The following is a 26073-nucleotide window of genomic DNA, read 5'->3' on the forward strand; positions in this document are numbered from 1 at the left end:
ATCGGGGGCATCATGTAGCCGAGCGCGATCCAAGCGAGCATAATCTATAAAATGTTTAAATGACTGAATGAAAATTGATTTATAGTTGTGTGTATAGTTAGATGTTATTGGATAATTCTGTCATTGTCAATTCGACTTGATTTACAGTTATTGTTTTATTACGAGTTTATTATTATTATTATCATAGCGAAATAACGTAGCCGAAGCCACTACGAGACGGATGAGCTATTGGACGCTCGCTCATTCTCTCTCTCCCTGTCTCTTCGATTTGTGTCTCTCCTTCGTTTCGGTTCGTGATGATATGATATGTACCAAACGGGTGTTCATCATGTGCGTTCGAGCGCACCATCCACCACCATCGTGATTAAAACTGAAAAGCCATTGAGCGGAAAGACGGCGGTGGGTGGGAGGTTGACAGCCATAAAGCATAGATCATCATTGCCACATAGACATGGTGGGTGATTCGGGGCTCATTTCATCGCACAGAAAGCCAATGCGGTCGAAAATGACAGAAATGGTGCAGTTGTTGATGATGATGATTCCCGTTGTCAGAGCAGATTTTGTATCTGAAACCTCCGGATCTAGAAAACATAAATTGTTTGTCTACCAGAAAATTGTAGATGTACGCCATTTTTCTTCGTCCCCTCCGTGTTTATTCAGTCGAGTCGAAATTACGTTCGTGCAATGGACCATCGTCTATGGCTGAAACATGAGTGCGAGTGTGATACGAGAATTATTATCGAATAAATCATATTTATGATGGTTCAGAAATAAATTTTAAAATTTATCTACAATTTTCACATATAATGATGTGCGTAAGCTGCGGGGTTCTCGGTTGATTCGATATTATGCTTTCAATCTCACGTTCTCCCATTCCACGGCCGTATTTCTGGAACCGTTTTGCCTACATCATCGAAAATGTCAGCATGAGACAGATCCCTTCCTTTTCTTCCACCCAGTCAGTGCCGAGACGAACGGAGTGATCAAGAGAACATCAACTGGGACAGGTTTTCCTTCGTCCACTTTGCCGCCGTCGCCGGCACCGTCGCTAGACGGAGCAGAGATGACATGTGAGTGGTCTGTCATTAATCATAGATTTATTTTTTCAACCCTCTTTTCCATCCCAGCGCGTCCATCTCGACCCGTGGTAAAAACGAGAGCCAAGAGCGAGAACCACCCGAAGACATGTAAATCAAAAAAGGACAGTGTCTTGCGAGCTGGCCACGCCTCCCGACAATCGAACGACATATTTACGATCGATGACGGCGATCAGAAGCGCGGCTTCGGTATCGATTCGACGGTAATCGATTGCCGCCTTTTCTTTGTCATCCGGCCCATTTTCGACCGAAAGCAACACTGGATGAATAGGGTGGCCAAATTTCGACAAATATTATGAATGTAAGGGAAATTAACCGGTTGTGGGCACAACCTGTCTCACAACAGTGATATATTATAATTATAATTACAACTTATAATTATCATAAGTGCGAAATGTCAATACGATGTTTTATTGCTGACACATGGTCGAACAGACACGCATATACAGTAGCTACAGACGATTACATATCTCGTCTGTAAAAATCGAGAGCTTCCCGATATATTGTTTTACTCAATACGCCACAAGTTGGACTGAATGATTGCCAAAAGAAGAATACAGTCGCCTCTCCACATATCGATACTAAAGGGACTATCGATATAAGGAGAGATCGAGAATGGAACACATAAAAAAATAACCTTTTATATGTTATGGCAAAAAACCATACGAAAATACTTATACTCTTCATTATGCCACCTAATGAATGATCCCATACCAAAAAGCTAACAACATTCATAAGTTAATGAAAAGTATAAGTTTCGGAATGTATGTGACTAAAAGTTGATATGCTGTTGATATGCTGCAAAGTTGATATGTACTTGAGCACACATGTTTGCTATTTTTTTACACCACAGCATTTACCAGATGTGAGCATCGAAACTTTGGAAACAGCAACTAGTACTGATATTAATATTCGAAGCTTAGCAGCTTGTTTGCTATCAAAAACTGACCCGATTGGAGTTTGCATTCCAAAATTGTCCTCATATTTCATATTTCAAAAATATAAAAACGAAGAAAAAAGTGGTACTCCATAATAATGGTATCTATCCCTCTAAAGATTTATTTCGTCCTTTCAAAAGTAATTTTGTCAATTCTTTTTATATTGATTAACGAAAAAGTTATCGTGACCACTAAAGGTTAAAGAAAATATCTGGTCAAAATTTACTACATAAAAAAGTGGCATTTTTTTTTCTTTTGACGAAATCACATTAATGTATCCATCAGTAGTTAGCTAAGGTGTCTAGTTTTCTATTGATATGCATACTGCCGGTAACCGCAACTCGAGCACATCTGTATATGGAGGCCCATATACAGATGTGCTCGACTTGCGGTTAACGGCAGCATATGTATATAAATCTTGAATTCAACAAAGTTATGGCATATAGAAAGTTTGTAAATATGAAGAAAAATCGCTAAAATCAAGTAAGGCCGAGTAAAAAAGTTTGTCAATAATTTCCAAAATATTTTCTTTGCAATACAATTTTACACCAAATTGTTTTTCATCAAAACTCTTTTCCATTATTTACACGTCCTTCTGTTCTTATGAATAATTGACATAATTTGAAAAACTGAGAATAAAATATCTAGGGTTTAATATCCAATAGGGGAGGATCTAAGCACCTTCCAATGCTATTTGGTTCCTTTCACTGAATCTATACTTCATTTTGCTTACCTTGAGATAGAGTTCAAAAGCTCTTTAGCTATATTTTGCATAAAAAAGTGTTGAAGTTGCCACAGAATCCAGCCTTACTAAGTAAAACTAATTCTCCAATTATTGGGGCATTGTTCTAATAGTTGCGGTATTTCATGACTCATGTTCCTATATCTGCAAATCCCATTGGTCTTATACGGGATTCGCAACTATTGGTACAAAGACGAGAAAAAAAAGTTAAGAATCTTCTTATTACTTCACCGGTTTTGAGGGTCTGTCTCATTTGGAGATTTGAACCTCAAAGTGACACTTCGAAAATTTAAAAATCACCCGGTCATAAGAATGGCTGCTGCTAATCAGCAATTCCAATAAGATATCGATGAAAAATGATTCGATATTTCAAAAGTAATCTTGCTCTGTGAGCAGGGTTATTCGAAAATTATTGAAATGCCACTTTTAAGTTTAATTTCAGTTAAGTTCTCCAAATGAGACATACCCTAAGCTGTTTTCTTCTGTTTCGTGTTGTGACACGTCAACTGATTGACTTAAAATCTGGGTTGGTACGATTATTTCGTATATTCTCTAAAAAGTATACTACCGCAACTATAGGAACACCCACGCTTATCGGACCATTTACTCTATATTAATTAAACATTTTTTTGCCACGATCGCAAACTAAATTTGTTATATTTCGTTTCTGTACAGTTTTGCTTGGACTTGGCAATATTTGTTTGCCTGCACAAAGATACGCGAAATTTTACTGGCAAAGGTGTTTTTGATCATTCAGTAATTCAGGTCCGATCATTTAGAAAATTGTTAATAATTCATTCCAGAGCCTAAATTTCAAAATGCGACTTTTAGTGTGAAGGGTTAAAGTTAAAGTTAAAGTTCAAGCGTAGTTGCAGTAGCTCATACGAAATGATAACGAAATTTCAATCATTCAGCTTAAGTTACCAAGATACTGCTTTCTCTTAAAAAATATTCAATGGTTCCAGCGCAGTCTGTCGTTGCTGATCTCCAGATGATGTCGTGGCTACAGATGCCTCTACAGTTCCAGCAGTTCCTTGATACTCAGAATCGCCGATGTATTGTGGAACCAGTAAGCTACTCATTCAGTAGCATCTGTCAAAGATTAACCATTCCTGCGAAACCATCTGTCGCCAAGCTCCCAACGAACTTAAGATAATTATTAATGCTAACCATGGATTGACTTGAATAGTGCTGTGTTGAATTCAACATTAGTTGTTGGTAAATTATAATTTATAAGACATTGAGAATATTATGTGAATAATGTATTAATTGATGAACTTATTTCACTGTCTTAAAAGAGAAATAATTCTCATTTTAAGTGTATCTACTACATAACATATTTGAAAAGAATAGGAGATTTTATGCCTAAGAGAGAAGTAGTTCAAATGAATACCACTCCTAAGGGCTTTTCCTGCTCCAATTAATGAAAAATACTGCAACTCCGTTATTAGTGGAATTCCAACAATGAACTACTAGACCGAGTTTAAGAAAAGTCTTCGCACTATACAATCCTTTTTGGAACTCAGCTACTGGAATGAGTTATTGACAAACTACTAAAGAATCGAGCCCATATTACTAAATGATCAAAATCATCCTCGGTTACTGGAGAAGCTACTCATAAGCTTTATGTATTCGATAAGCAAAGGCTGATTCCTCATAAAATCCATTACTATCAGTTGCTAAATATTTCCTTTATTTTCTATATTTCTCTTTTTTTTAAGAGCCTGCATAACCCACATTAGTTTTGTTGTTAGGTGGTTTTGTTCTTTCATAGAATCGTAAGAACGTTTTACAGAACTTGGCGGAACTTGGTCCTGTGCCGCCATTTGAAATAACTGGGAAGTAGTGAACAAAAAGGTTTTCTTCGCATTTGTAACTGAATCTGGTCACATATGAGTTACTGTAATCCATGTGCAACATGTGTGCTGCTAGGGCTGTTGCAACTTGAGGATGTGGAAGTTTATTCGTGTTTTATCCTACGCGCAAATGTTGCAAAAAGGCATTTCCATCGCCATTGGAGTGTTCCAGTGAACCGACAGTGAAAAGGGTCTTGGACCGAGAAAAGAAATGACAACTATCCGCGAAGTTGGGCACAGGTCATTCGAGGTCAGTAGAGTTATTGGGGCGAATGGTATGTGGCCGCCATGCAGTCCGTTCCAAATCCGATGGCCAAGGCCTAATGGCATTTTCGGCCTAATGATTTATTAGGCCTAACATACTTCACATCGTTTGGCCGTAAGTCACTCGGCTAAAAGCCATTTGTTTGAATGCCACTTGGCCGAGTAACTCGTTAAGCTGAATCGAACGTTTGAACGAAATGGTTATTATGTTAGAATTGGTATGGGCAAAAATGTCATCGATGTGATAAACTTATGACAATTATTTAAAAAATCACAAAAATAAAGTCACCTAAAAAAAATATTGGGCTGGAAGTGATTTGGCAAAAAAGTCGTTTGCTCCAACAGGTCATTTGCCGTTGGCCAAGCATATGATTGACCACCCACGGTTGCTACTCCGTTATTGCCAGGCCAACTGTAGTTACACGGAGAACTAACAGACGATGTTTGGGACTAACATAATTCTCAATGTGTAAAAACTGGTGACCAAAAATTAGGCCAATACCGGCGCCGGCTGTGCCCGAATGCAGGTCAATTGAGAAATGTGTAGGAAAATGTTGACGTGATACGTTGACGTTTTGATGGAAGCCGACGAATCATCCGCACTTCCACGATAAATCACTGGGATATTGCATATAGGGGTAGGGAGTGCAGCTAGGTTCGTTTTGGTAAACGGAATGCCGTGTGTAACGTGTAGTTAGTTTGAACGGAGAAAGCAGAGGAAAAAAACGTGAATCTTGAAATCGTTCTTCACTTTCAAAACACGATCGATCTTCTTCTTCTTCTTCTTATTGGCATTACATCCCCACACTGGGACAGAGCCGCCTCGCAGATTAGTGTTCATTAAGCACTTCCACAGTTATTAACTGCAAGGTTTCTAAGCCAGGTTACCATTTTTGCATTCGTATATAATGAGGCCAGCACGATGATACTTTTATGCCCAGGGAAGTTGAGATAATCCGAAAATTGCCTAGACCGGCACCGGGAATCGAACCCAGCCACCCTCAGCATGGGCTCGCTTTGTAGCCGCGCATCTTACCCCACGGCTAAGGAGGGTTCCACGATCGATCACGCACTTATTATTTTCTCTTCAACCGCATAAGGCATAACAAAAAAACGTGAATCTGGAGATAGTTCTGCACTTCCAAAACACGTTCGCTCACGCAATAATAATTTTCTTTTTGACCGCATAGGACAGAACAAAATAACACAGAGAAAGTTCTGCGGCTCTGAACGCGTTTGATCGCGCACTATGTCCAATTGTTCGTCGATCGCGAGGATAAACAATCAATTACTCAAAGTGAGCGATGGTTCATTTAAATTTTTACTATATCGCCTATATTGTCATTTTCCAACGCGAGGATATGAATCATTCGAAGTGAAAGTGTGTCAACAATGTGAATTATGGGGCTCCACAAGAAATCAATTGATAAAGATTAGGACTGACTTCACATTACCGTTGTGCATAATTTCTATTGTACAAAGAGTCAATAACGGTGCCGTGCTGCTTGGGCATTGGAGATTGAGTACAACTCAAATCTCCACCAATCTCAGTGGAATTGAATTTACTATACATTGGGCTGGATTTATCTTGGTAAGTGTTCTAGCATTGCTAGAACATAAATTATATAAATTATGTTAATTTTCACATTTTGAATGTAGTAATAATTACGCCGAAAAACATTCGAGAAAAGAGAAATGTGATAGAAATAATATATGAAACAGGTGTATGTAAAGTGGAAATATAAAATTCGAGGAGGAATACAGCGCAATGAAAAGTCCTTAGTTTCTAATACGTTGCAGTATTATCTTTGCTCTAGGATGTTTAGACCAAACACGAAAATATAATAATTGAATAGCCTTCAATGAGAATTAAACAATGTTTTGTCTCAGACCGACAGCACAGTTGCTTTAAAGTAAACTTGTAGCTTGAGTTATTCAACATGTTGTGATATTTCCCTAACCTAACTGTCAAACAGAAACAACGAACCCATATCAGAATAAAAGAAATATTGGCCAACGAGAGCTTTTACCTTTTTAATGGAAAAGTGTACCTTTTGCATATCATGTTTGATAGTTTAAAATAAATACAACCAATTTACACAAATGTTGAAAAGTTAACAGTAATTAATTTATTAATCTTCAAAACGTTTTACAAAGAGTTCTACGGTATTCGTGCAAATATGAATCTTTGCTGATTTCTACAAACTTGAGATCTAGATAAACGGCGATCTGTGAACTAAAATCAATGCAAATCAAAATCGTACACAACTACAAAATAGTCTCCGACACTAAACCCTACAGTACGACCATTATGCATGAATATTTAAACAATTTATACAAAATATAGAAAACGTACGTAGCCTTCTTTATCCGCTAATTCAGAGCGCAACAAATTCTCTAATCCATCAAAAGCAAAATAGAGAGAATCTTAATTTGTACGTAACATTACTTAATCCTCTAATCCAAAACGAATCGGCGAGCATCTTTTGCTCGCGTCTGATTTACCGTTGATCAAACAGGTCCTTGGGACGCACACAACGAAAGCGATACTGCATAAGTAATTCAGGGCTTAGCGAGTCTCGGAAGGTTAACGGAATTTTCAAACGAATTCTCAAACAACTGCACAGCCAAACAGCTTATTCACCGATCGAAATGTTCGCCCGTATTTCCATTTCAGACTTTTCTGCAGCCAAATTACTTGTTCGTTCGAACGACATTCTCGACCGCATGCCCATTTCATTCAGATCACAAACTCGGCCAGATGGGTTTTGGCCTAATGGTTTGAGCATGAGCATGAGCATGAGCAGGATAACCGTACAATTCGTAGTTGCTACTCCGTGATTGACTAGAACTTGCGAAATTGCACAGGGAACCAATTGAATGGAGCTTGGGTTTTAGCTATCATTCTCAATGTGCAAATTTCGGAAATTCAATGCATTTTACTAAGTCAATTACGGCGCCGGCCACGTCCTTACGGTCATCAAGGGAAGGAAGGATTATTAGTTCAACTCTCGTTGCTACTAGAGACCGAGTATACCTCTGCATCTCCACGATAGTCTTAGGATAGGATATTGTGTTAGTATGAAGGGATATATTATCTGGATTCACTTTGGTAAGTGATGCGATCTATGGGATAGGAATATATGAATGAGAATTAGAAGTACTAGAGTAATGAGAAAGTATTAAAGTGAATTCTAATGGGATTCATTTTTTACAATTAGAATTTGAATGCTATTGGATTCTAATACCACGCACACGTCTACCACACCATCGCTACCCGCACATCAACCTCACACATTCTTACTTGTATGAGGCCTGCACGAGCGTAGCGACCGTATATAGCATTCGTATGCGGGTACAAATGAATACCAATCTATTTTTACATTTTATTTACTGCTACGAAGTAACAGGCAGCTTTTTATAACAATTCTATATTTAGAATCATACTTGCTAGCAATGAGAATTTGATTTGCAAAGAGATTGAGTTATATGATTAATGAAATTATCTAATAGGAAATTAGAAAGGGCCAGGGATCAAACCCTTAATCTCCTGCTTATAAGGCAGAAGCAGTGACACAAGGCCACCAAGCACCTTTTTTGGAGAATGGAACGGACTTGGGATTGAACCCACGACCTCCTGCGTATGAGGCAGAAGCAGTAGCCATACGACTACCAAGCCCGCTTTTTTTTTTAATTGGAAAGGGCCAGGGATCAAACCCTTAATCTCCTGCTTATGAGGCAGAAGCAGTGACACAAGGCCACCAAGCACTATTGGGTTTTGGCCTAATGGTTTGTACGATTAATTGACAAACGACTTTCGGTCCAAATGCCCTTCGGCCAAACGGCCCTTCCCCGTTAAAAAAATATGTCAAAGAAAACATCTTTGGATTTCAACAATAAATTCTTTCCTACGGAAAATTGTTCGGAAAGGGTAAGACACCCATAGCTCCAATATGGTAACATAACTCGCCCTCATCCTAGTTTTCGAAAACAGTTAAAGTCCAAGTTTTTTTTTAATAATTGCTGGAAAATTGTATTAAAAAAGTTTTTGAGAAATGAAAATTTCAAAATAGGTGGGCGAACTCTGGGAAGAAGGCTACTCATGGGCGTCTTATCCAATTCCTGTAGAAATTCTCCCAAAATTTTCTACAGGAAATGTTATTAGAATTTCTACATGAATCAAAGCTTTAATGAACGAAAGCAGTTACTGTTAGAAGGTGTTGAAGGTATGGGATGGAAGTGGAAACAGTACGGATTCCATTTCCAGTTCAAGCGATTGATGGAATACAGTGGCGTAGCCAGAAAATTGGTCTGGGGGGGAGGATTCTGAACATTTTTTTCAATTCGAGAAGGTTCGAAAAAAAAATTTCTTCTGAAATTTTTTCCGGGGGGGGGTGTTTATGTCCAAAACTACCCCCGTGGCTACGCCACTGATGGAACATGAGAAATATAGTGGGAAATGTGAAGTAGAAGAATGGAACGGGTCTGGGATTGAACCTACGACGTCCTGAATATGACGCTGAAGCGGCAGTATATAATAAAAAGAAAAAAATAAACAGCCATGTGACTCTCAAGCCTATTATTATTATTATCTTTATTAAAGAACCTTTCAGCCCATTTTTGAATAAATAGAAAGAATCAAAACCGAAAGTTTTGAAATTGTATTAAATTTTCACATTGCTTGAGAGTGCCTAATTTTTCATTATGCTTTCCACTTATATGAAGCATATAATAAAGTTGTGGCTTTATAATTATTTCCATCTAAAACGTGCGTCATCTGTCAACATGCATATGATCAACATAATTTGATAGAGAATTTAGGTCATTTTAAGCTGGGAGGCAAACTATTGACTCAATCTAATCGTTTGGAATGGAGACTTTGATCCGTAAACATGGCTATTTTGTATGCAAATCAGCGCACATTTTCGGGAATGTAGAATTAGGCATCAACGCTGAGTAGTAAACCAGTTACAACTATCGATTAATGGACGAAATACGTACTGCTACATCGCACCGTCAAAAAACTTAGACGAGAATCATACTTCTGATCGCCGAATCCCACAACTTTGTCCCACTGTGTTTTTATTCGACCTCGTCAATCTTATAATTCACTGTGAGACATAGTTTTCTGGACCGGCATACTAACAACATATTATCCCTCAACGGCGAATCAAATATGGGACCACGACGCGACGACGAGTTCAGAAATGGAAAAGTCATAAATTACAATTTATGAGAAATTTGAAGATTCTCCGTTCTATTCTTTTTTGTGTATGAACCAGAGCTATATGCGCGTTTCTGTCATCTGCTGATGATTTCCTGTTCTGGGGATTTTTTCTTTACTTTCCACATACAGTGCCTTTTAGGAGTGATACCTACTCTGGAATTCAATTTTTGTTCCAGAGCGATAGAAAAGATATATTTCAAAAAAAGAAAACCCGAACGGAGGAATGCCACTTCGTGGGATGGGTGAGGCAGCTCTTCAAGCAGCGCATATGCGGGGTGAAAACTGGCGCGGAGAAAGGAGAAAAACCAATAAATTAACTTTTGTCAGTTAAAAAGAGATTAATTTCCAGATCCAAGTGCTGAAGCGGGCCGTACGTACCCCGGAAAGACAAAAATGGTCCCACACTGAGCGTCAAAGCTTGCCTTTGGATTGACTTTTGATGTCTCTGAAGATGTCTTGTGCGTTCTTGCCCACTCAAAATGCAGAACCGGTGGATTGCGATACCAGGCCAAGAGCCCCGAGAGCTACGAGCGGGCATAGAGAACGCGCATGCAGCACAAAGACAGACGCACAGACGTCGTTGTTCGTCGAAAAACGGCGACGAACCAAAGAGGCATCAATTGGTCTTAAAACATAAAACATGTTGGAAGAGATAAGCACGATTGATTTATCGACTGGAGTAACGAATGCCGACGGATCATGCGCGATCGCCTTTTCAGCCAATGCTGGCTGCTTAATTGCTTCTACACAGTCATCGTTCGCCGCCATGTTTCGATACCGCGGTGTATTCGTGAGGATCGATTTCGATCAAACCCGGTCAGCACACCACGTCCAGCTAACTACACACAGGTACGTAACTATCCACAGAACCGCGTGTGTTTGTGTGCCCGCGCTTTGTTTCGATTGTTGCTAAACGGTTCCATAATTGAATTCAATAGGTCTGATAACAGATTAATTTGAGCGGTCCTTGCGGTGCAGCTACGAAGAAGGGGAATATGCGGTTCTCTGGAAACCTTGGATCACGAGTTGTTATCGGGTCGGGCTGCCATAATTAGAGGAAGCTGTGGTTATGCTGCTCATGTGGAATATTTATTACCCTTGTTGCACCTGAAAGGGGTTTCATTAAGGATATCGTAGCATGGTTTGGATAGTGAAATTCCTTCTTTTTTATAAACCGAATAAATCCTCCTATTAGTGGCACATTCTTGTTTCTAAATAGCCTAGATACCAGTCGCTCGTGGTTGGATACACTATTCTGATATGCCATTTTGCCATTTCCTTTGTGATTTTGAAATGTGATTTTGTATTTTGGATGTCCTTTAACAAAATAACTGGATCTTATTAACAAAAGTCAATTTTTGTTTCATTTTTCATTCTGCAGAAAAATCTCCCTTGTTTAGTTATCAAAAAAAAAATCGGGTTTGAAAGAAGGTAAAATTTGAAAGCCTAAAATTACGAAGCTTTATAAAATACATTTTATCACAGAACACCGAGTAAAGAAAATTTACTGTGAAAACTTTCTCCGTACTAAGATGAAACTATGAAGAGCATATCGAATGCTTTCACAAAAAGTAAAATTTCCCATTTCTTTCACCATTCCGACCCGAGCTTGTCAGAATCCATGCCACGCTGCGAAAGGAAACCATAACTCAATCACCCGTCACTGGCAATTATGTCGAATTTGAATTATGGCCCACCTCCTTTCCTCCGATCCATTAGAATAAAGTCAAAGACCCCTCCACGGAGAACTATGTCGCTCTCCCTCCGACCGGGCCAGCATACGTTCCCTCTCGAAGAGCACATTTTGTCCAAGGTCTTTTCGACCGATGTCGCCGTTTGCTGACGCAATGTTAGGTGCCACTTATTCCGAGAAAGTAGACCCGCACCGAACCGAACCCAGAGGTCGATCGGTACCTGCTCGGCAACATGTGTGCCCGAAAAAAAAAGAAACCCTCCTCTATAGGCTAGGGCTAGATCGAACTCCGGAATCAGTCAACGAGTGAACTTGAGCTGATGGCTGGAACGGAGCGGAGACACATCGCCCGCTACGGATGGATGATTGCAGCAGCAGCAGGAGGAGAACAGAACAGCAACTCCCGCCGTGGAGCGCAGAGTGTGTCAAACGCAAAAAAAAATCCACGAAAAGAATAAGAAACACAATTTATTTGCCTCCAACCGTTATTTATTAGTCGAGCATTCTTGACTTAGTTTGACACACTTCAGTAGGGGTTTACAAGCAGTGGAGACCTTCCTCATTTCGTCATATGTGCGATAGGGCGACCCGAAAAATGATATTCGTTGTCTGCACACATTTGGGCAAATTTTCAAAACGAATCATTGTGTAATTGCTTGAACCTTAGAAGGACCATGGAAAATCTGATTTATTAGTATTAACGGAGTGTATCCCACACCACAACATCGATACATGTATTTCACTATTAAACGCATAACCAGAGCTTCAAAATGATAAGTGCACAATTATAAATCAGCTCGATCTTGCGTCACCCTATTTGATATTTTTTGGGTTCAGGCTCACTGCTTTTGAAGTCGAGTCCCACGAGTTCTGGCTTTTCAATTAGTGCGACAGTTGAGTGATCAGAAACAGCATCACTCTTGACCCGCGAACGAAACACAGCACTACTGATGACGAATGGGTCGCTTAAATGTCGATGCTGTCACTGAGTCATAACTCATTTTAATGGCATCCGCGTGGGTCACCACTCCAGATGAAAATGACCGGAAATTGACCACTGACTGACTGACTGACTGAATTGAATTGAAGTGAATTGACTGCATGCCAGTTGCCCGGCACGTTGAAATGGACACCGAGGAGGCTAACATCTGGAAGCGATGCGACCGCAGTTTCAAACTATCCCGAGTTCGAATCAGAAGCGTGATTGAATCGATGTGGCATTGACGCCCACGTGTTTCGCGGGCAAATGTGTGCCCCCTCGGAGGAACCAGGGACAGGATGTCGGTCATTTGGTGGCACGAAATACTTCTTTTTTTACCACCCACATTTCGTTATTTTAGTAAATTAGTTTCACTGTTCGCACCAATTAGTTTTGTTTGGTCGCTTGAACGTCAAGATATTGCTTACTAGTAGAGCTGGAAGTCTATCATCGTTGTCAATCGGAATCAAAACAGAATAAGCAGCCTCATTCACCAACTAGGGCCTACAAAAAATCCGAAAGTGAAGCTTAAGTTAAGAAAAGTGATTGAATACAGCAAGATAACAAAATTATTCAATGCATCTACGAACGTAATTTCGTTAAGCTGTTAATTCGTTTTATAAATTCTCGAGATCCGGAAAATTATTCATTCCTTCAACGGTATATTATTGAAATTCGATAAAAAGGCCCAAAAGTAGTGAGTTTATATAAACAATGTATAAGAAAATGATGTTATTTCGAATAACTTGACATAGTAGGTAGTTTTTTATTAAGCATTTCCACATTTCACGGCAATGTCCCATTGGGGGATGTAATGCCAATAGAAAAAGATAAGGTCTTTTTTAAGCAGGTGGTATACTGCCGTCATACACATATTTGTCCCATGTTTGCTGGTATTTCCTACAATTATGCGTAGAACGGCAGTATAGCCCTTATCAGTCTAGTCTACTTTTTACGCCTTGGAATTCAACATCTATATCAAGCAGATTCCATGGAGAAAAAGTACAATTTCAATAGACTGTTCAAAGTAATTGATCCTGGGCGCAATACATGGTTGAATGGAGGACCAACACTTCGTCCAGGATCAATTACGTTTTATACTGACGGTTCAAAATTGAACAACCAAGTGGGAGCAAGAGTTACTGGCCCTGGGATAGACATATCGATTCCTATGGGCAGTTGGCCATCCGTATTCCAAGCGGAAGTTCACGCAATTCTAGAGTGTTCTGTAATATGTTTGCGTAGGAACTACAGACACTCAAATATTTGCATAATGTCTGACAGCCAAGCAGCTTTGAATGCTTTAAAGTCGGCAACATGCACTTCAAAACAAGTTTGGGAATGCATTCAGTCCCTCCAAAAATTGTCTTGTCGGAACCAAGTCAATCTATATTGGGTTCCACGACACTGTGGAATAGATGGTAACGAAAAAGCCGATATGCTGGCGATACTGGGATCATCAAGTCGGTTTACAGGACCGGAATCTTTTTGCAGCTTACCAACTTCTTCTCTTCATATGGAGCTGAAGGTATGGGAATCTATGAAAATAGAAACCAATTTTAGGAACGCAACTAATGCCAGGCAATCGAAACGCCTTAACACATCAAATATTTCCATGACTCGCAACATCTTAGAATTATCTAAAAGAGACCTAAGCACTTATACGGGTCTCATTACAGGTCATTGTACGAGTCGATATCACTTGAAGCTTATAAGGAAACTTCAAAATGATCTATGTCGCTTCTGTGACACGTAATAAAACAGGAAAACATTGTAACTTTAGCAGAAAATTATGAGGAATTCAGAATTTATAATAAGACAAATCTTGTGAAAGAAAGAGTGTTTTAGAAAATATTAATCATGAAATTTCCGTTCAAGGAAAATGCAATCGCAGCATTTTTTGGATAATTTATAATAAGATTACAATTAGAAGTGTCCATAAAGCTTCTGATAGAATATCTAGATGGCACTTTCGAAGAATTTCCATAATAGCAATGGAAGGATTTTGTAAAAAAGTATCAGGATGATTTTTTTTATTTTTTATGAATTATTTTTTAAATTCTTGACGAATCCACAGACGAGCATTTAGAATAAGCTTGAGATAAAATAAGTCCTGAGTTCGAAGATTTCGTTTAGACTTTCTTAATGTCACATAATTTTTCGTATGTTTTAATTTTGTAAAAACTTCATCATAACTTTCAAATACATTCCGAAGAAATTGCTTGAATCCTTAATTCTTCTTCAGACCGTCAGATTGGCATGGGGTATTGGTCATGGGCTGTCATCGGTTAAGATATAATAAAAATCGGGCAGTATTCAGCATCAGCTGCAGTGGCAAATTTGAGGTTTTGAAATATCATTTTATCGAGAAAACGGACTAACCTCAGTAATTCTAATTCATTATATGTATGTTGCCTTCAACCCGTTTCAGTACTTCATTGTCTTATACATATTTTAACCCAATGTTATAAGTAATAAATTTTAAAATATCTAGGGAGAGGCTGCTAAAATTTTAAAAGAATAGACTCACACTCCCTAGCCCAGAAAAGTTGAGACAATTTCCAGCCCGAGTATGTACTAGACAGGACCAGAAATCAAATCTAACCATCCTCAGTATCAGGGATTGAACATATCATTTCATTATCATTTAGTATTCGTCCAATAACTCATTCCAGAAGCGGAACTCCGGAAAGTGTTGTATGACGAACTTCTAGCTCTATTTTCCCTCTACAACTTTGCTAAGGGTACATTGCTCTATGTCTAATATTTACAGCGTGAAACGCTAGTTTCATTTATTATAATAAATGATAATAAAACTTATTATCATTAAGCGTTTCACGCTGTAAATATTAGACATAGAGCAATGTACCCTTAGACAAAGTTGTAGAGGGAAAATAGAGCTAGAAGTTTGCCATACAACACTTCTCAGAATTCCGCCTTTGGCATGGGTTATTGGCTGAATACTGATTTATAATAAAATGATAAGATCAATCCCTTTTCAGTATGGTCTGCTTCGTAGCCGCGCAGCAAGCAAATAAGGGCCCCATGTCATGTTGCAAATGCAAATTCAAATGAAATTGAGCTGAAGTTTGCCACCCGGAATTCAAACCTTCAGATCGGGGTTCGCTTTGTAGTCGCTTATTTACTTCTAAGTTGCAGAAGTCCGTGACATGATTTCTGGATTTTCGAAAACACTTCAGATATCGAACTTAATATACAGATCGTCATACTGAAACATACATTTTTACTTTTCAAATGGTGATTGGAATGTTGGAAGACGTACATGGTCTTCAAGATACGTCCTGGTACTTGGCTTCGCTAATGACATTGATATTATGGCACGTATCTCGTAGCACGTTGCACGTAGATGGAGGAAACTTACATCAAATTGAAGAAGCAAACTTAGCGGTTCGAACTAAGTATCATCAATACAGCGAAGATAAAATACCTGCATGATACAAGAGGCTCAAGGGAAGACAACGTTAACCACCCTCCATGAGTTTGCATCGGTGATGACGAAATCAAGCTGGTCGATGAGTTCGTATGCTTGAAAATGATACCAACGGAATCATTCAGAGACACATCGCGAAAGCCATATGCACTTCGGGGTCTGGGGATCGGTCGAATTGGCTTCGCTATCGTACCAAAATGACAATGTACAAATCTTTTATCAGACCGTTGGTCCGTTACGTAGACGAGTCTTGGATGATTTGAAAATAGGGAAACTATGGTGGGCCGGGCACGTTGCCAGAATGTCAGAAAAAAAATTGGTGAATATTATTCTCGATACCGATGGGGCGGGCACAAGAAGGCGAGGTACGTAGCAAGCAAGACGGTGGATCAGATGAAAGAACCCTTCGTAAACTGTCTGGCAGGCGACGAGCAGCCATGGACCGAACAGAATGCAAAAGTCTGTTGTGCACTGCATAGGGAACTAAGACCAACAGATGCAAAAGTACTAGATTTGCTGGGTAATAGTACAGTAATTGTTATGATCAACATGATTTGTTCAAGGCGGTACTCTTTGTTTCAAATATTTATTTTTGCCTTTCTCGTATACTAAGTATACGGTAAAGGCTATATTTTATCAAAGTATTGTAAAAGTTCCGATAGTCGTGGGTGTTCCTATAGTTGCGGTAGTGTTCTTTTTACACAGTCTACATATTAATCGCAGCAACCCATATAGTCATTCAATTTATCGACCTGTCATTACACGAAATAAAAGAAAACAGGTTGAAAATTGCATCAAAATCGGTAAAGTATCATCCAAATATCTTATCTTTTTCTCTGCTTTGCACCAATAGTTGCGGTAGTGTTCCTATAGTTGCGAATCCCGTATAAAATCAATGGAATTCGCAACTATATGAACCCGAATTAAAAAATATCGCAACTATTGGAACACTGCACCAATAGTTGGAGGTATTTTAGGCAACAATGATGGATTCTGTTGCAATTGGGTCAATCTTCGTTCGTAGTATAATTGATGAGCTTCCGAATGCACATTAAAGGTAAGTGAAATGAAGTACCGACTTGATGTAAGAGAAGAAATAGTGGTTGACGTGCTTAGTTTTCATACTTGTGAACAAGCAAATAACAAACAATAAATTTGCCAAAACGACAAATTTTGTAATAATTTTGAGGAAGTGTGTGTTTTGTTGCGTTGCGTCGCACGTCGCGTTCACTCAGGCCGGCACCTTGCGCTTATTTTAAGCTGCTATCAAAAATAGTCGGACAAGTAGATTTTTTTATGCGATCTACTAAATAATACATTCATGACTATTGATTGACATGACTATATAATTGACTATTCAAATGAAAAGGAGGCCATGAAATTAAAATAAAAACAACAAAAGAACGCTATGATTTGGTGCTCTTTTTTAGTCCTTCAGCCACTATAGCGCTGGAAGTGAATGTGTTTATTATCTCAATTATTATTAAATACGAGTGGTTAAAATTATATGGCTTACAATATTAATTTAGATTTTAATTTTGTGAAGCTTTTTCAGATGTTGCAATATAGAGACGTCGCTACGGGCCGCCAAGCAAACAAAAATCATTTTTATTTTATCTAATTTATTTATTTTACATCGAATTTTACGATTAGTATAATTTCTTTTAGTCGAATAGAACAAAATTTTAAAACAGATGTTATACATATTGTTTAGCTCCCGGTGCTTGCGCTTGCGAGTCAAATTTCGCTTCGGAATTTCGTTAAGTTCACTTCCTTGCTGGATGGATTACTCGATACAGAAACCGAACCACCAGACCATTATTTTTATTGAATCTGTGTTAAATCTAGCGATGGGCGATCAGATCCGGAACCGGTCAAATGATCCGGATCTCTAAAGTGACTGAATGATTCGTGGATCATTTTTGAAAAGATCCGGTTCACTAGATCAGCAGATTATTTGACCATTTGTAAGGAAATAATAAAATAAAAATTTTATCGTTGGTAATCCATACGCAAGAAAGGGTAAAGTTATTGTCAGTACGATTCAAAAGTGTGAGTCTGAATGACGAAAGTTTCACTTTTTTGGATTCTTCTTGCGTTTTGTTGCAAGGACCCGACCCGGTTGAAAGATCCGGGTCATTAGAATTAATGACCCAGATCTGATCCGTTCATCAAAGTGATCCGTTTTGCCCATCTCTAGTTAAATCATCCTTATTTCAATTTCTCCAAAGTAACGATTACTGATATCTCGGTAAAGTTTACTAAAATTGCGGCAAAATGTTTACCAAAAATTGATGGAAGCAATGGCAAAAAATCTATCTTGTTGTATGTCACTATCTGCCGAGCCACAGAAATAAAATCTGTGTGTGCGTGAACACTTCTTTGCGACTTTAAATATCCCTTAGATAAAAAACAAGAAATAAAAAAAGTGCTGTGGATCAGGCTGAAGAATTGGTCTGATGTTGGATTAAAATCGAATAAAAGTCGGATCAAAGTGTCGGATTACAGGACATTTTCGTTTTAAATTTCAAAAATAGCTGGAAATGGGGCTTTGGAGAAGTTGAATTTAAATAAGTGAATAAATCGTTTGGACCAATATTTTCTCACACATGCATAACTTCCAAAGAATATCATCTATTAAATTCGTGGGTTAACATGATATAATAAGGTTTTTCTAATAATTGTTTGCTAAAATTACCAAAACTTTGTCAAATGTGCTTTTTCATTGATAATTCGTTTTGCAACAAAAATTCATGAGTTGGATATTCTTATAACTTCTTCCCGCAAACCATCACTCAAAAAAGAAATCTGTCAAATGATAAAATTTCATGACATTTTGAAAATTCAAGACAAAGTTAAAGAATCATTTATTAAAAATTCATTTGACGATCTAATGAAACGAAATGAAAGTTTCCAACAGTGTCATTCAGTCATTTGCAACAAATTGAAACGAATTATAAAATGATGAAATCAATATGTGCATTCCTATCTTGCTGTCCAATTAAGATAGTAGCTGTGGTAGAGCACAAAGTATGATCATAAAAAAAACCCTTAACCTACAAGCAGTCAGAAAAGTAAAAAAAATCTATACGATCAGTTACGTGAATCAGTTCGCAAAGTAGTACACGGCAAACATTTGTGAATCTGGAATAGAAACACGGAAATTATAACATATAGAATATTGATGTCTTCAACAAAGTTGGGCTAAGTTGGTTTTTGTTGCGACAAGTGCTATGTGCTCTAAAGGATCTTTTTGCCTTTCTCGTACAACAAAGTTGTACCGAAAGGCTATCATTTCACTACGAAAACGAACTTTTTATAGAAGCCTCGGAGACCCATAGTGTTATATACCAATCGACTCAGCTCGACAAACTGAGCACATGTCTGTCTGTCCGTGTGTATGTATGTGTGTATGTGTGTGTGTATGTGTGTGCACAAAAGCTAAGAAAAACATTAGACAACTTTTCTTATAGTAATCCTCAACCGATTTCCTCGCAACAAGTTTCATTCGACAGGGGGCAAAGCCTAGTTGATCACTATTGAATTTGATAACGATCGACCGTTGCGTTTGAAAGTTATAAAGAAAATGGTATACCGAACCATATTAGCACCATATAAGGTTGGTGTCTTGGCTAAATGCGAGAAAGGCAGTATCACTATTCGGTGCATTAAGTTGGGTTTTTGACTGATACAATAGGTCCGATACGAAAGACGTATGCGACAATGATGGAGTAAGATGGCAATCAAATATGCGTAATTACAAAAGCGGCTTCGGACAGAAGAAACAAAACATGATGAAATATTCTTTTAATGAAGCATTACTTAATTGAACCACCTGAATGGTGATCGGAATAGGAACTCTTTAGGTCATATCTGAAGACCCTTTTTTCCGTTGCATGAAGCGAAGCGGATACGAATAATCATTTCCAATTATATCCTTCTAGATCGGGAACCAAAACCAGTGAATGAAGTTTTTTTTTGATTTTTTGTGCTACAAAGTTGTACCAAAAAGCAATTATTTCACTCCAAAAACGAACTGTTTATAGAAGGATTGAAGACCTATGGTTTAATATACTGTCGAATTGAAAAAAATAGACAATTTATCATATAGTAATCCTCAACTGATTTTTTCACAAAGGGTGCATTCAACAAGACACAAAGCCTAGTTGATCTCAATTCAGTTTGATTCCGATCAGACATTGCGTTCAAAAGTAATGATGAGAACGGTGTAAGTAATCAAAAAAGGTTGTTGTCTTGGCCACGTACGTGGCGTAAGACGTAATTACGTACGCAATATCACCTTGCCTGAGAATAAGGTGAGCATCAACAAATATTTCTAAGTGATGATCTTATTTTTAAGATATCAAATCACGAAAATAAAGGAACAAAACAAATATTTCGAGACAATTGTTTGGAAGCAGCGATATCAGGACTGAGACCATACTACACTCACGGTATCTCTATCAGGATTTTTTTAAATCAGTATTTTTGAAACACTCACAACGCGAAATAAAATGCTCTCATCTTCCATATCGTGGGTAAACTAAAATGTTTTTTCGAGGGATCTAGAACAGTTTTAATTTTTTTTCAGTATTTTTGGTGCAAAGTCCTTAGCAAAAAAGATCCAACGTTGCACGAATTTTTGTCGTCGAAAGTCGAATTTTCGCCAGTGAAGGAAATTTCACTTGTGTGGCAAGTATAATGGATACTCTACGTATCCATCCACAATCGAACTCGCCGTCTCCGGATTAGCAATCCTACGCCTTTGCTCGCAAGGCTAACTGGAGACCCCTATTTGGCGTGTACTGCTGCTAATTTTGAAAAAAAAAAAATCAACAAAACTCTTGCGCCTCGTAACGTAAAATGCCCATCGATAACAGTTGGTAGATGGTCGTTCGACTAGGGTGAGGCAAATATTTTTTTAAAAGTTGTCTCCCCCTCTTAGGATTGTTTTGGTCAAACAAGATAATTTGAGGGGTAAAAAAACATAGACATTGCGTAAGTTTCCGAATGTTTCTTATGCAAATCCGTTGAGATTTGTTTTGTCTGATTTGACCTACTATTTTTTTTCAACTCCTCCTCTGCTTGGAAAGCACCACTAAAATTGTTTAATGTTTGTAACGACCTTATAAAAAAAGTTTGACGTTTTCTCTCTGACACTTGCATACATTTCTGGGAGGTATTCAGCTCGGAGAAGTCTTGTCTCGTCTCTTGCTCATACTCAAAATAGAGCCTGGCCTTTCGATTGAATAGGCACAAGCCTCCATCGAAATGATAAGTTAATAACACTTAGGTCTCACTTGAAAATCAGTCATACAGTATTTGAATACAATTCAATTTACTTCCACCCCTACAACTTTAACTTTGACAATACGTATTTCGTTCTCAATAGTTAGACTGTCAACAGTGTCTGCTGGGGTGCTCTACATTTTCTCCGGGTCACTTATATTCACTTGTTTTATCAACCATCAAAATTATACTACAACCTAAAAAAATATTTATTAAGATTTTAGAAGTAAGCCAAAAAGGCTCTAATAATGATCATTGGAAGGGAAGATTGTCTGAATGTTTTAAAGTTTTCAGCTCTTCAATTCTAGAAATAATCATCATTCGCCACTTGTTTAGGCAATATATTTTATAACGTCTGCTCAGGCGATATGATTTGCTAGGCTACTTATAAAAAGCTTATGAATTAAATTCCCAAAATAGTTTTTGTAACGGTTATAATTATTAATATTTAATTATTCAATTCCTAGCGTTGGTATTTTCCAATGTACGCCCATTTTGGCTATGAACGGGCCATTGATGCAAGAACCGTGCCAACTGTCTTCATCTTAACTACTATCATTCAAAATTCAAAGCAGCCCATAACCCGAAACTTCGACGTACAAGTGCACCGGGAACGGCACCCCCCATAAAACTTTACGACGTTCCACTTAAAGGAGAACCATAAATCGAAGGCCGTCCGCGGTTCGGCAGAACGGCCGGTAGCCAGACTTCCGATCTCGTATACACATACACTTCCACCAGCACCACCACCATCATCATCATCGCAAAAGCATCATCAACAACGCAACGGGTCCGTCCGATCTCGAGACCATCGTAAAGCAGATACGTACACGCACCATTGACCACTGACCGAAAATTAGTGAGAAGGTAGAAAACAATAGCAGCCGATTGCCAAGCGAAGGGCTGATGGCGGTGGTCGGTAGCAAACTTCGAACACAATGTTATTATTACACTTTTAATTAGCCCCCTTTGAGTGGGTCCGTTCCGAAAAATGAACTATAAATAACACCGCATGTCGTCATCTATCATCGTTTCGTTAGTTGATTTTCCTCCTAACTATGTTGGTTTCTTTTTATAATCAGAAGCAGATGATAATAAATGAATGATTACCTGGCGTGAAGTGCCTGGCGGTAGATTTCCAACATTACTGCCTCGTGGAGCATCATTGATGGGAGATTTTGGTTCTCAATTTTTGAAACGTTTTCTTCTGACCGGTAACTCCGAAAAAAATGAACTGATCGAGTTGGGTTAACTGGCCTTCGTTCGTGTGTGGGATTCAGCACATTTTCTGTTATCTTCTCGGTTGTTGCAATTTTTCTTACGCTATGCTTGCGAGTTTTTAACTCTTGGTATACTTTCACTTTGATCACCACATCACAACAATTACGACACTTGGTGACGACTGGTTTTGAGTGAACGGATTTACTTAATCACTTCGATTGAAATAATATTTCATGTTTGCCTTGTGTTTTTTTCTGCTGGAGAGCACAGGTGCTGCTGTTTGCATACACGCAGGCAAAGTGAGTGAGGGATGATGATTACAAAGTGCGATCGGGCCGCAAACACTCGCGTATTCGACGGAACACTACCAGTGCACGTAGCACCACGACACACATTTTACTCAGGGTATCTTTTCTTGGATAGAGCAGCTCGTTGTTCACGCGATTCACTTCAAAAGCGTCTCTCTTCGGGCCGGTGGCCAGCGGAGAAGGTTCTAGCTACCAATTCCTGGCAAAAGATGTCACTAAACTCTGTGATTCCACTGATCACACTGTGGACTGTGTTGTTCTGTGCTGGAAATTCTGTTGTTGTAGTTCTTCTTGTTCTTCTACTACAACACACCTCTACACTAGCCACTGTTTGGCGCCGTACTGCTAGCGGATGCGTTTGTCCTTCGTCCTTTCACCGCTGATTTGACTGATGCTGCGAAGCGCGCTCCGGACTTTGACGAGCACTTTGCTTCCACACGGACATCACATCATTGACATGACGAGAGCGACACAACATGTTCGCTGCTCCTGGTTTGATGATGACGACCCGCGCGCTCTCACCAGCAGCTTGCCATCAGGAGCATGTCACACACAAGCAAGCACACGTCGCACCTCGTCGTCGACAGCCCGTGTAGACGGTGACATGCACACACGATATACACAAAACACTCACGAACTCGTTCCAGCAAAAACAATAACATTCATACAAACACTTCCAGAGAGAAATCACCCGAAAGGAACTCGCGTCTTCGTTCTCTCCCTACAACCCCCAAGACTCTTGCCACCTCATACCCAAATCGAAGGGATCTCTCCTCGCACGAAGTCTTCGCGCCCGTCGCCGTACCCTAGAAGGACACCTCTGCCGTCGTCACCGCGACTATCCCACTGAAGGCCGAGTGCGCCTACACGCACACATACAGTCCCAACTACAACGAGCAGCAGTTGCACACGCGAGATTGTTCTGTTTTCACCTTCGACGTAAAACGCACTCTTCAGCTAGATCTCAACAACTCTTCCCTAAAAGACAGCGAGGGCGACCTGACAATACACACACCGGCCGCAGGTCTCGATCTTATGCTTTGACACGTTCTTGCTATATTGCCTGTCTACGGAATACTGAGTGATGGCTAACTGCTGAAAGGAAACCGAACTATGCGACCATCACAAGCTCTCAATTCGCATGCTCTTACTCTCGCTCTCCCTCGGGTGGGGATAATCACTCTCAGTCACAGGGGAAGACCGTTCACCACATACAGTCTAATGATAGAACTTTTGCAGCACTGCATACACATCCAACGGAGTCAAGTAAATAAAATAAACACTGTGAGATTGAATCATTCGAAGGGGAATGTTTCCCCCTCTCTACAGCCGCACGAATTTCTCTTTCTCTTGTCCTACTCTCTTCGTGTCCGCCGTACGACCATAAATCTCTTCTCCCGCTGCCGAACAATGAGCATGGCGTCCGCGAAAAATGCCGAAAGCTGACAGTTCCAGAATGCATGTTGTTTTCATAATTTATTGTTATTGTTTTTCACCCTACTACCAGTGCTGGTGGATTGCGTGCGCAAGGTGTAGTCTGCCTCTGCTAGTGTGAGTGCCTTTCGGGAAATTTCCCGACTGTCGTCCTGGGTCGAGTGGGTGGAAAAATGTGAGCATATACGCCTGGCCGCCGCTCACTTGCTCATCGACCGAGTCGGCCGAGCAAGGACCGACCGAGAAGCATTGCATGGAGCGGACGCTCGGGGAGAACGTGCAAAAACTCCAGCCCGTGTCGTAAATTATGACCATTTCCAGATGAGTGTGTGATGTGATGTGATGTAAGTCTGTTTCCTCGTCAAGTCGTGTCCGCTGCGGATCGAAACCCCGGAATGGGGAAAGGGATTTTCCGGTTGGAGCCGCAGGCAGCGGAGAACCCTTTATCCGAAACATATCACCGTGCCCGCAGGAGTGCGAAGCGAAGCATTGGGTGCGGCAGCGATAATCATATAATTGAGCATTACTTTTAATGTGTCGAAAAAGAGCGGTACGTGATAGGTATGAAAATTTGATGAGTTCCGGGTGTATTTCGGAGGAGTGTGTTGCCGGGTAGAAGCGGCGTTAGCCGGAACGTGTCATTAATTTTGATCCCGTCAGACTCTGCGGGTTCGGGAGATGTGTCACGACATCTGAAATCGCAAGATTTTATCGAACAATGTACCGAACGGCAGTCGTAGTGAATCGATTGGGGTTGAACGATTTTACCGACGGAGTTGGCAATAACAGTGAACTGGAGGTGTGTGTGCGGTGGGTGTTAGCCTGTTTGTTGGAGTAATGCGTCGTAAAAATTTACGTGCCAAAAGCAATCTTATTGGGGCGGGTTGGATCCGCCGAGTGACAAATGCTTGATCCGATATTGATCCCTCTGTCGAACGAAGTGCGGTTTGAGCGAGGGTGACTAGTGAATGAATGTGGTAGAATGGCAAGTGCGGTGCTTGTGGTTTTCTGAAGTTTGATCTGTTTTCCTTAATCGGATTAAAGATGATTTAGCGTTCTATTGAATGTTTTGGAAATTATGAAATGTGTATGATTGGTGTTAGCAAAAGTGTGTGTTTTTGTTCTAAACGGGTTCAGATGTCATTTGCTCTGCTCTGCTTTGCTCTGCAATTTATTTCGATAAATAAGAATGTCAAGACAACAAAAAACGCTCTAGATTATAAATATCATGCTTTTTGTTTCTTTGTCGGCTATAACATATGAGACGTTTTCGACAAAAAATATGTTGTAAAATAAAATATCCGTATTTTCAAAAATAAAATCGTCCCTTGTAGGCGTCCATGAAGTCTTTTAAAATATTTTCATAGACAGAGGTGAGCCAGCCTAGGCCTTCAAGTCTCTTTAATATGTAAAGGTTTTTTTAATAGACCTATGCGTAACCTCGTTAAGGTGCCGTCAAAAACGTAAGGACGCTGCTGATTTTTTTAAACACATTGATAGGTATGGAAAGACTATTACCTACTAATAAATGGGCTTCGAACAATTATTTTCAATGGGTGCGTTTTTAAAGTATG

General features: G+C 39.4%; 1 protein-coding gene across 6 annotated transcripts in view; it reads right to left on the minus strand.

Moving 5' to 3' along the window:
• Positions 1-26073, minus strand: part of LOC134213147 (protein tiptop) — a 135812-nt gene that overhangs the window by 7021 nt on the left and 102718 nt on the right. The window contains exons 1-2 of one of the 6 annotated variants that reach the window (XM_062691794.1): positions 23819-24148; positions 22647-22938 (exon numbers count right to left, since the gene is read on the minus strand). The exons of 1 other annotated variant lie outside the window; for it this stretch is intronic. In XM_062691794.1, the coding sequence (XP_062547778.1) occupies positions 22647-22702 (56 nt within the window). In that variant the 5' untranslated portion in view covers positions 22703-22938; positions 23819-24148. Of the gene's footprint in view, positions 1-22646; positions 23265-23818; positions 24149-26073 lie in introns of those variants that run through there. 4 more of the 6 variants (XM_062691793.1, XM_062691792.1, XM_062691796.1 and 1 more) reach the window with 4 other exon arrangements.

Source organism: Armigeres subalbatus, chromosome 2, assembly GCF_024139115.2.
Source record: "Armigeres subalbatus isolate Guangzhou_Male chromosome 2, GZ_Asu_2, whole genome shotgun sequence".
NCBI lineage: Eukaryota > Metazoa > Arthropoda > Insecta > Diptera > Culicidae > Armigeres > Armigeres subalbatus.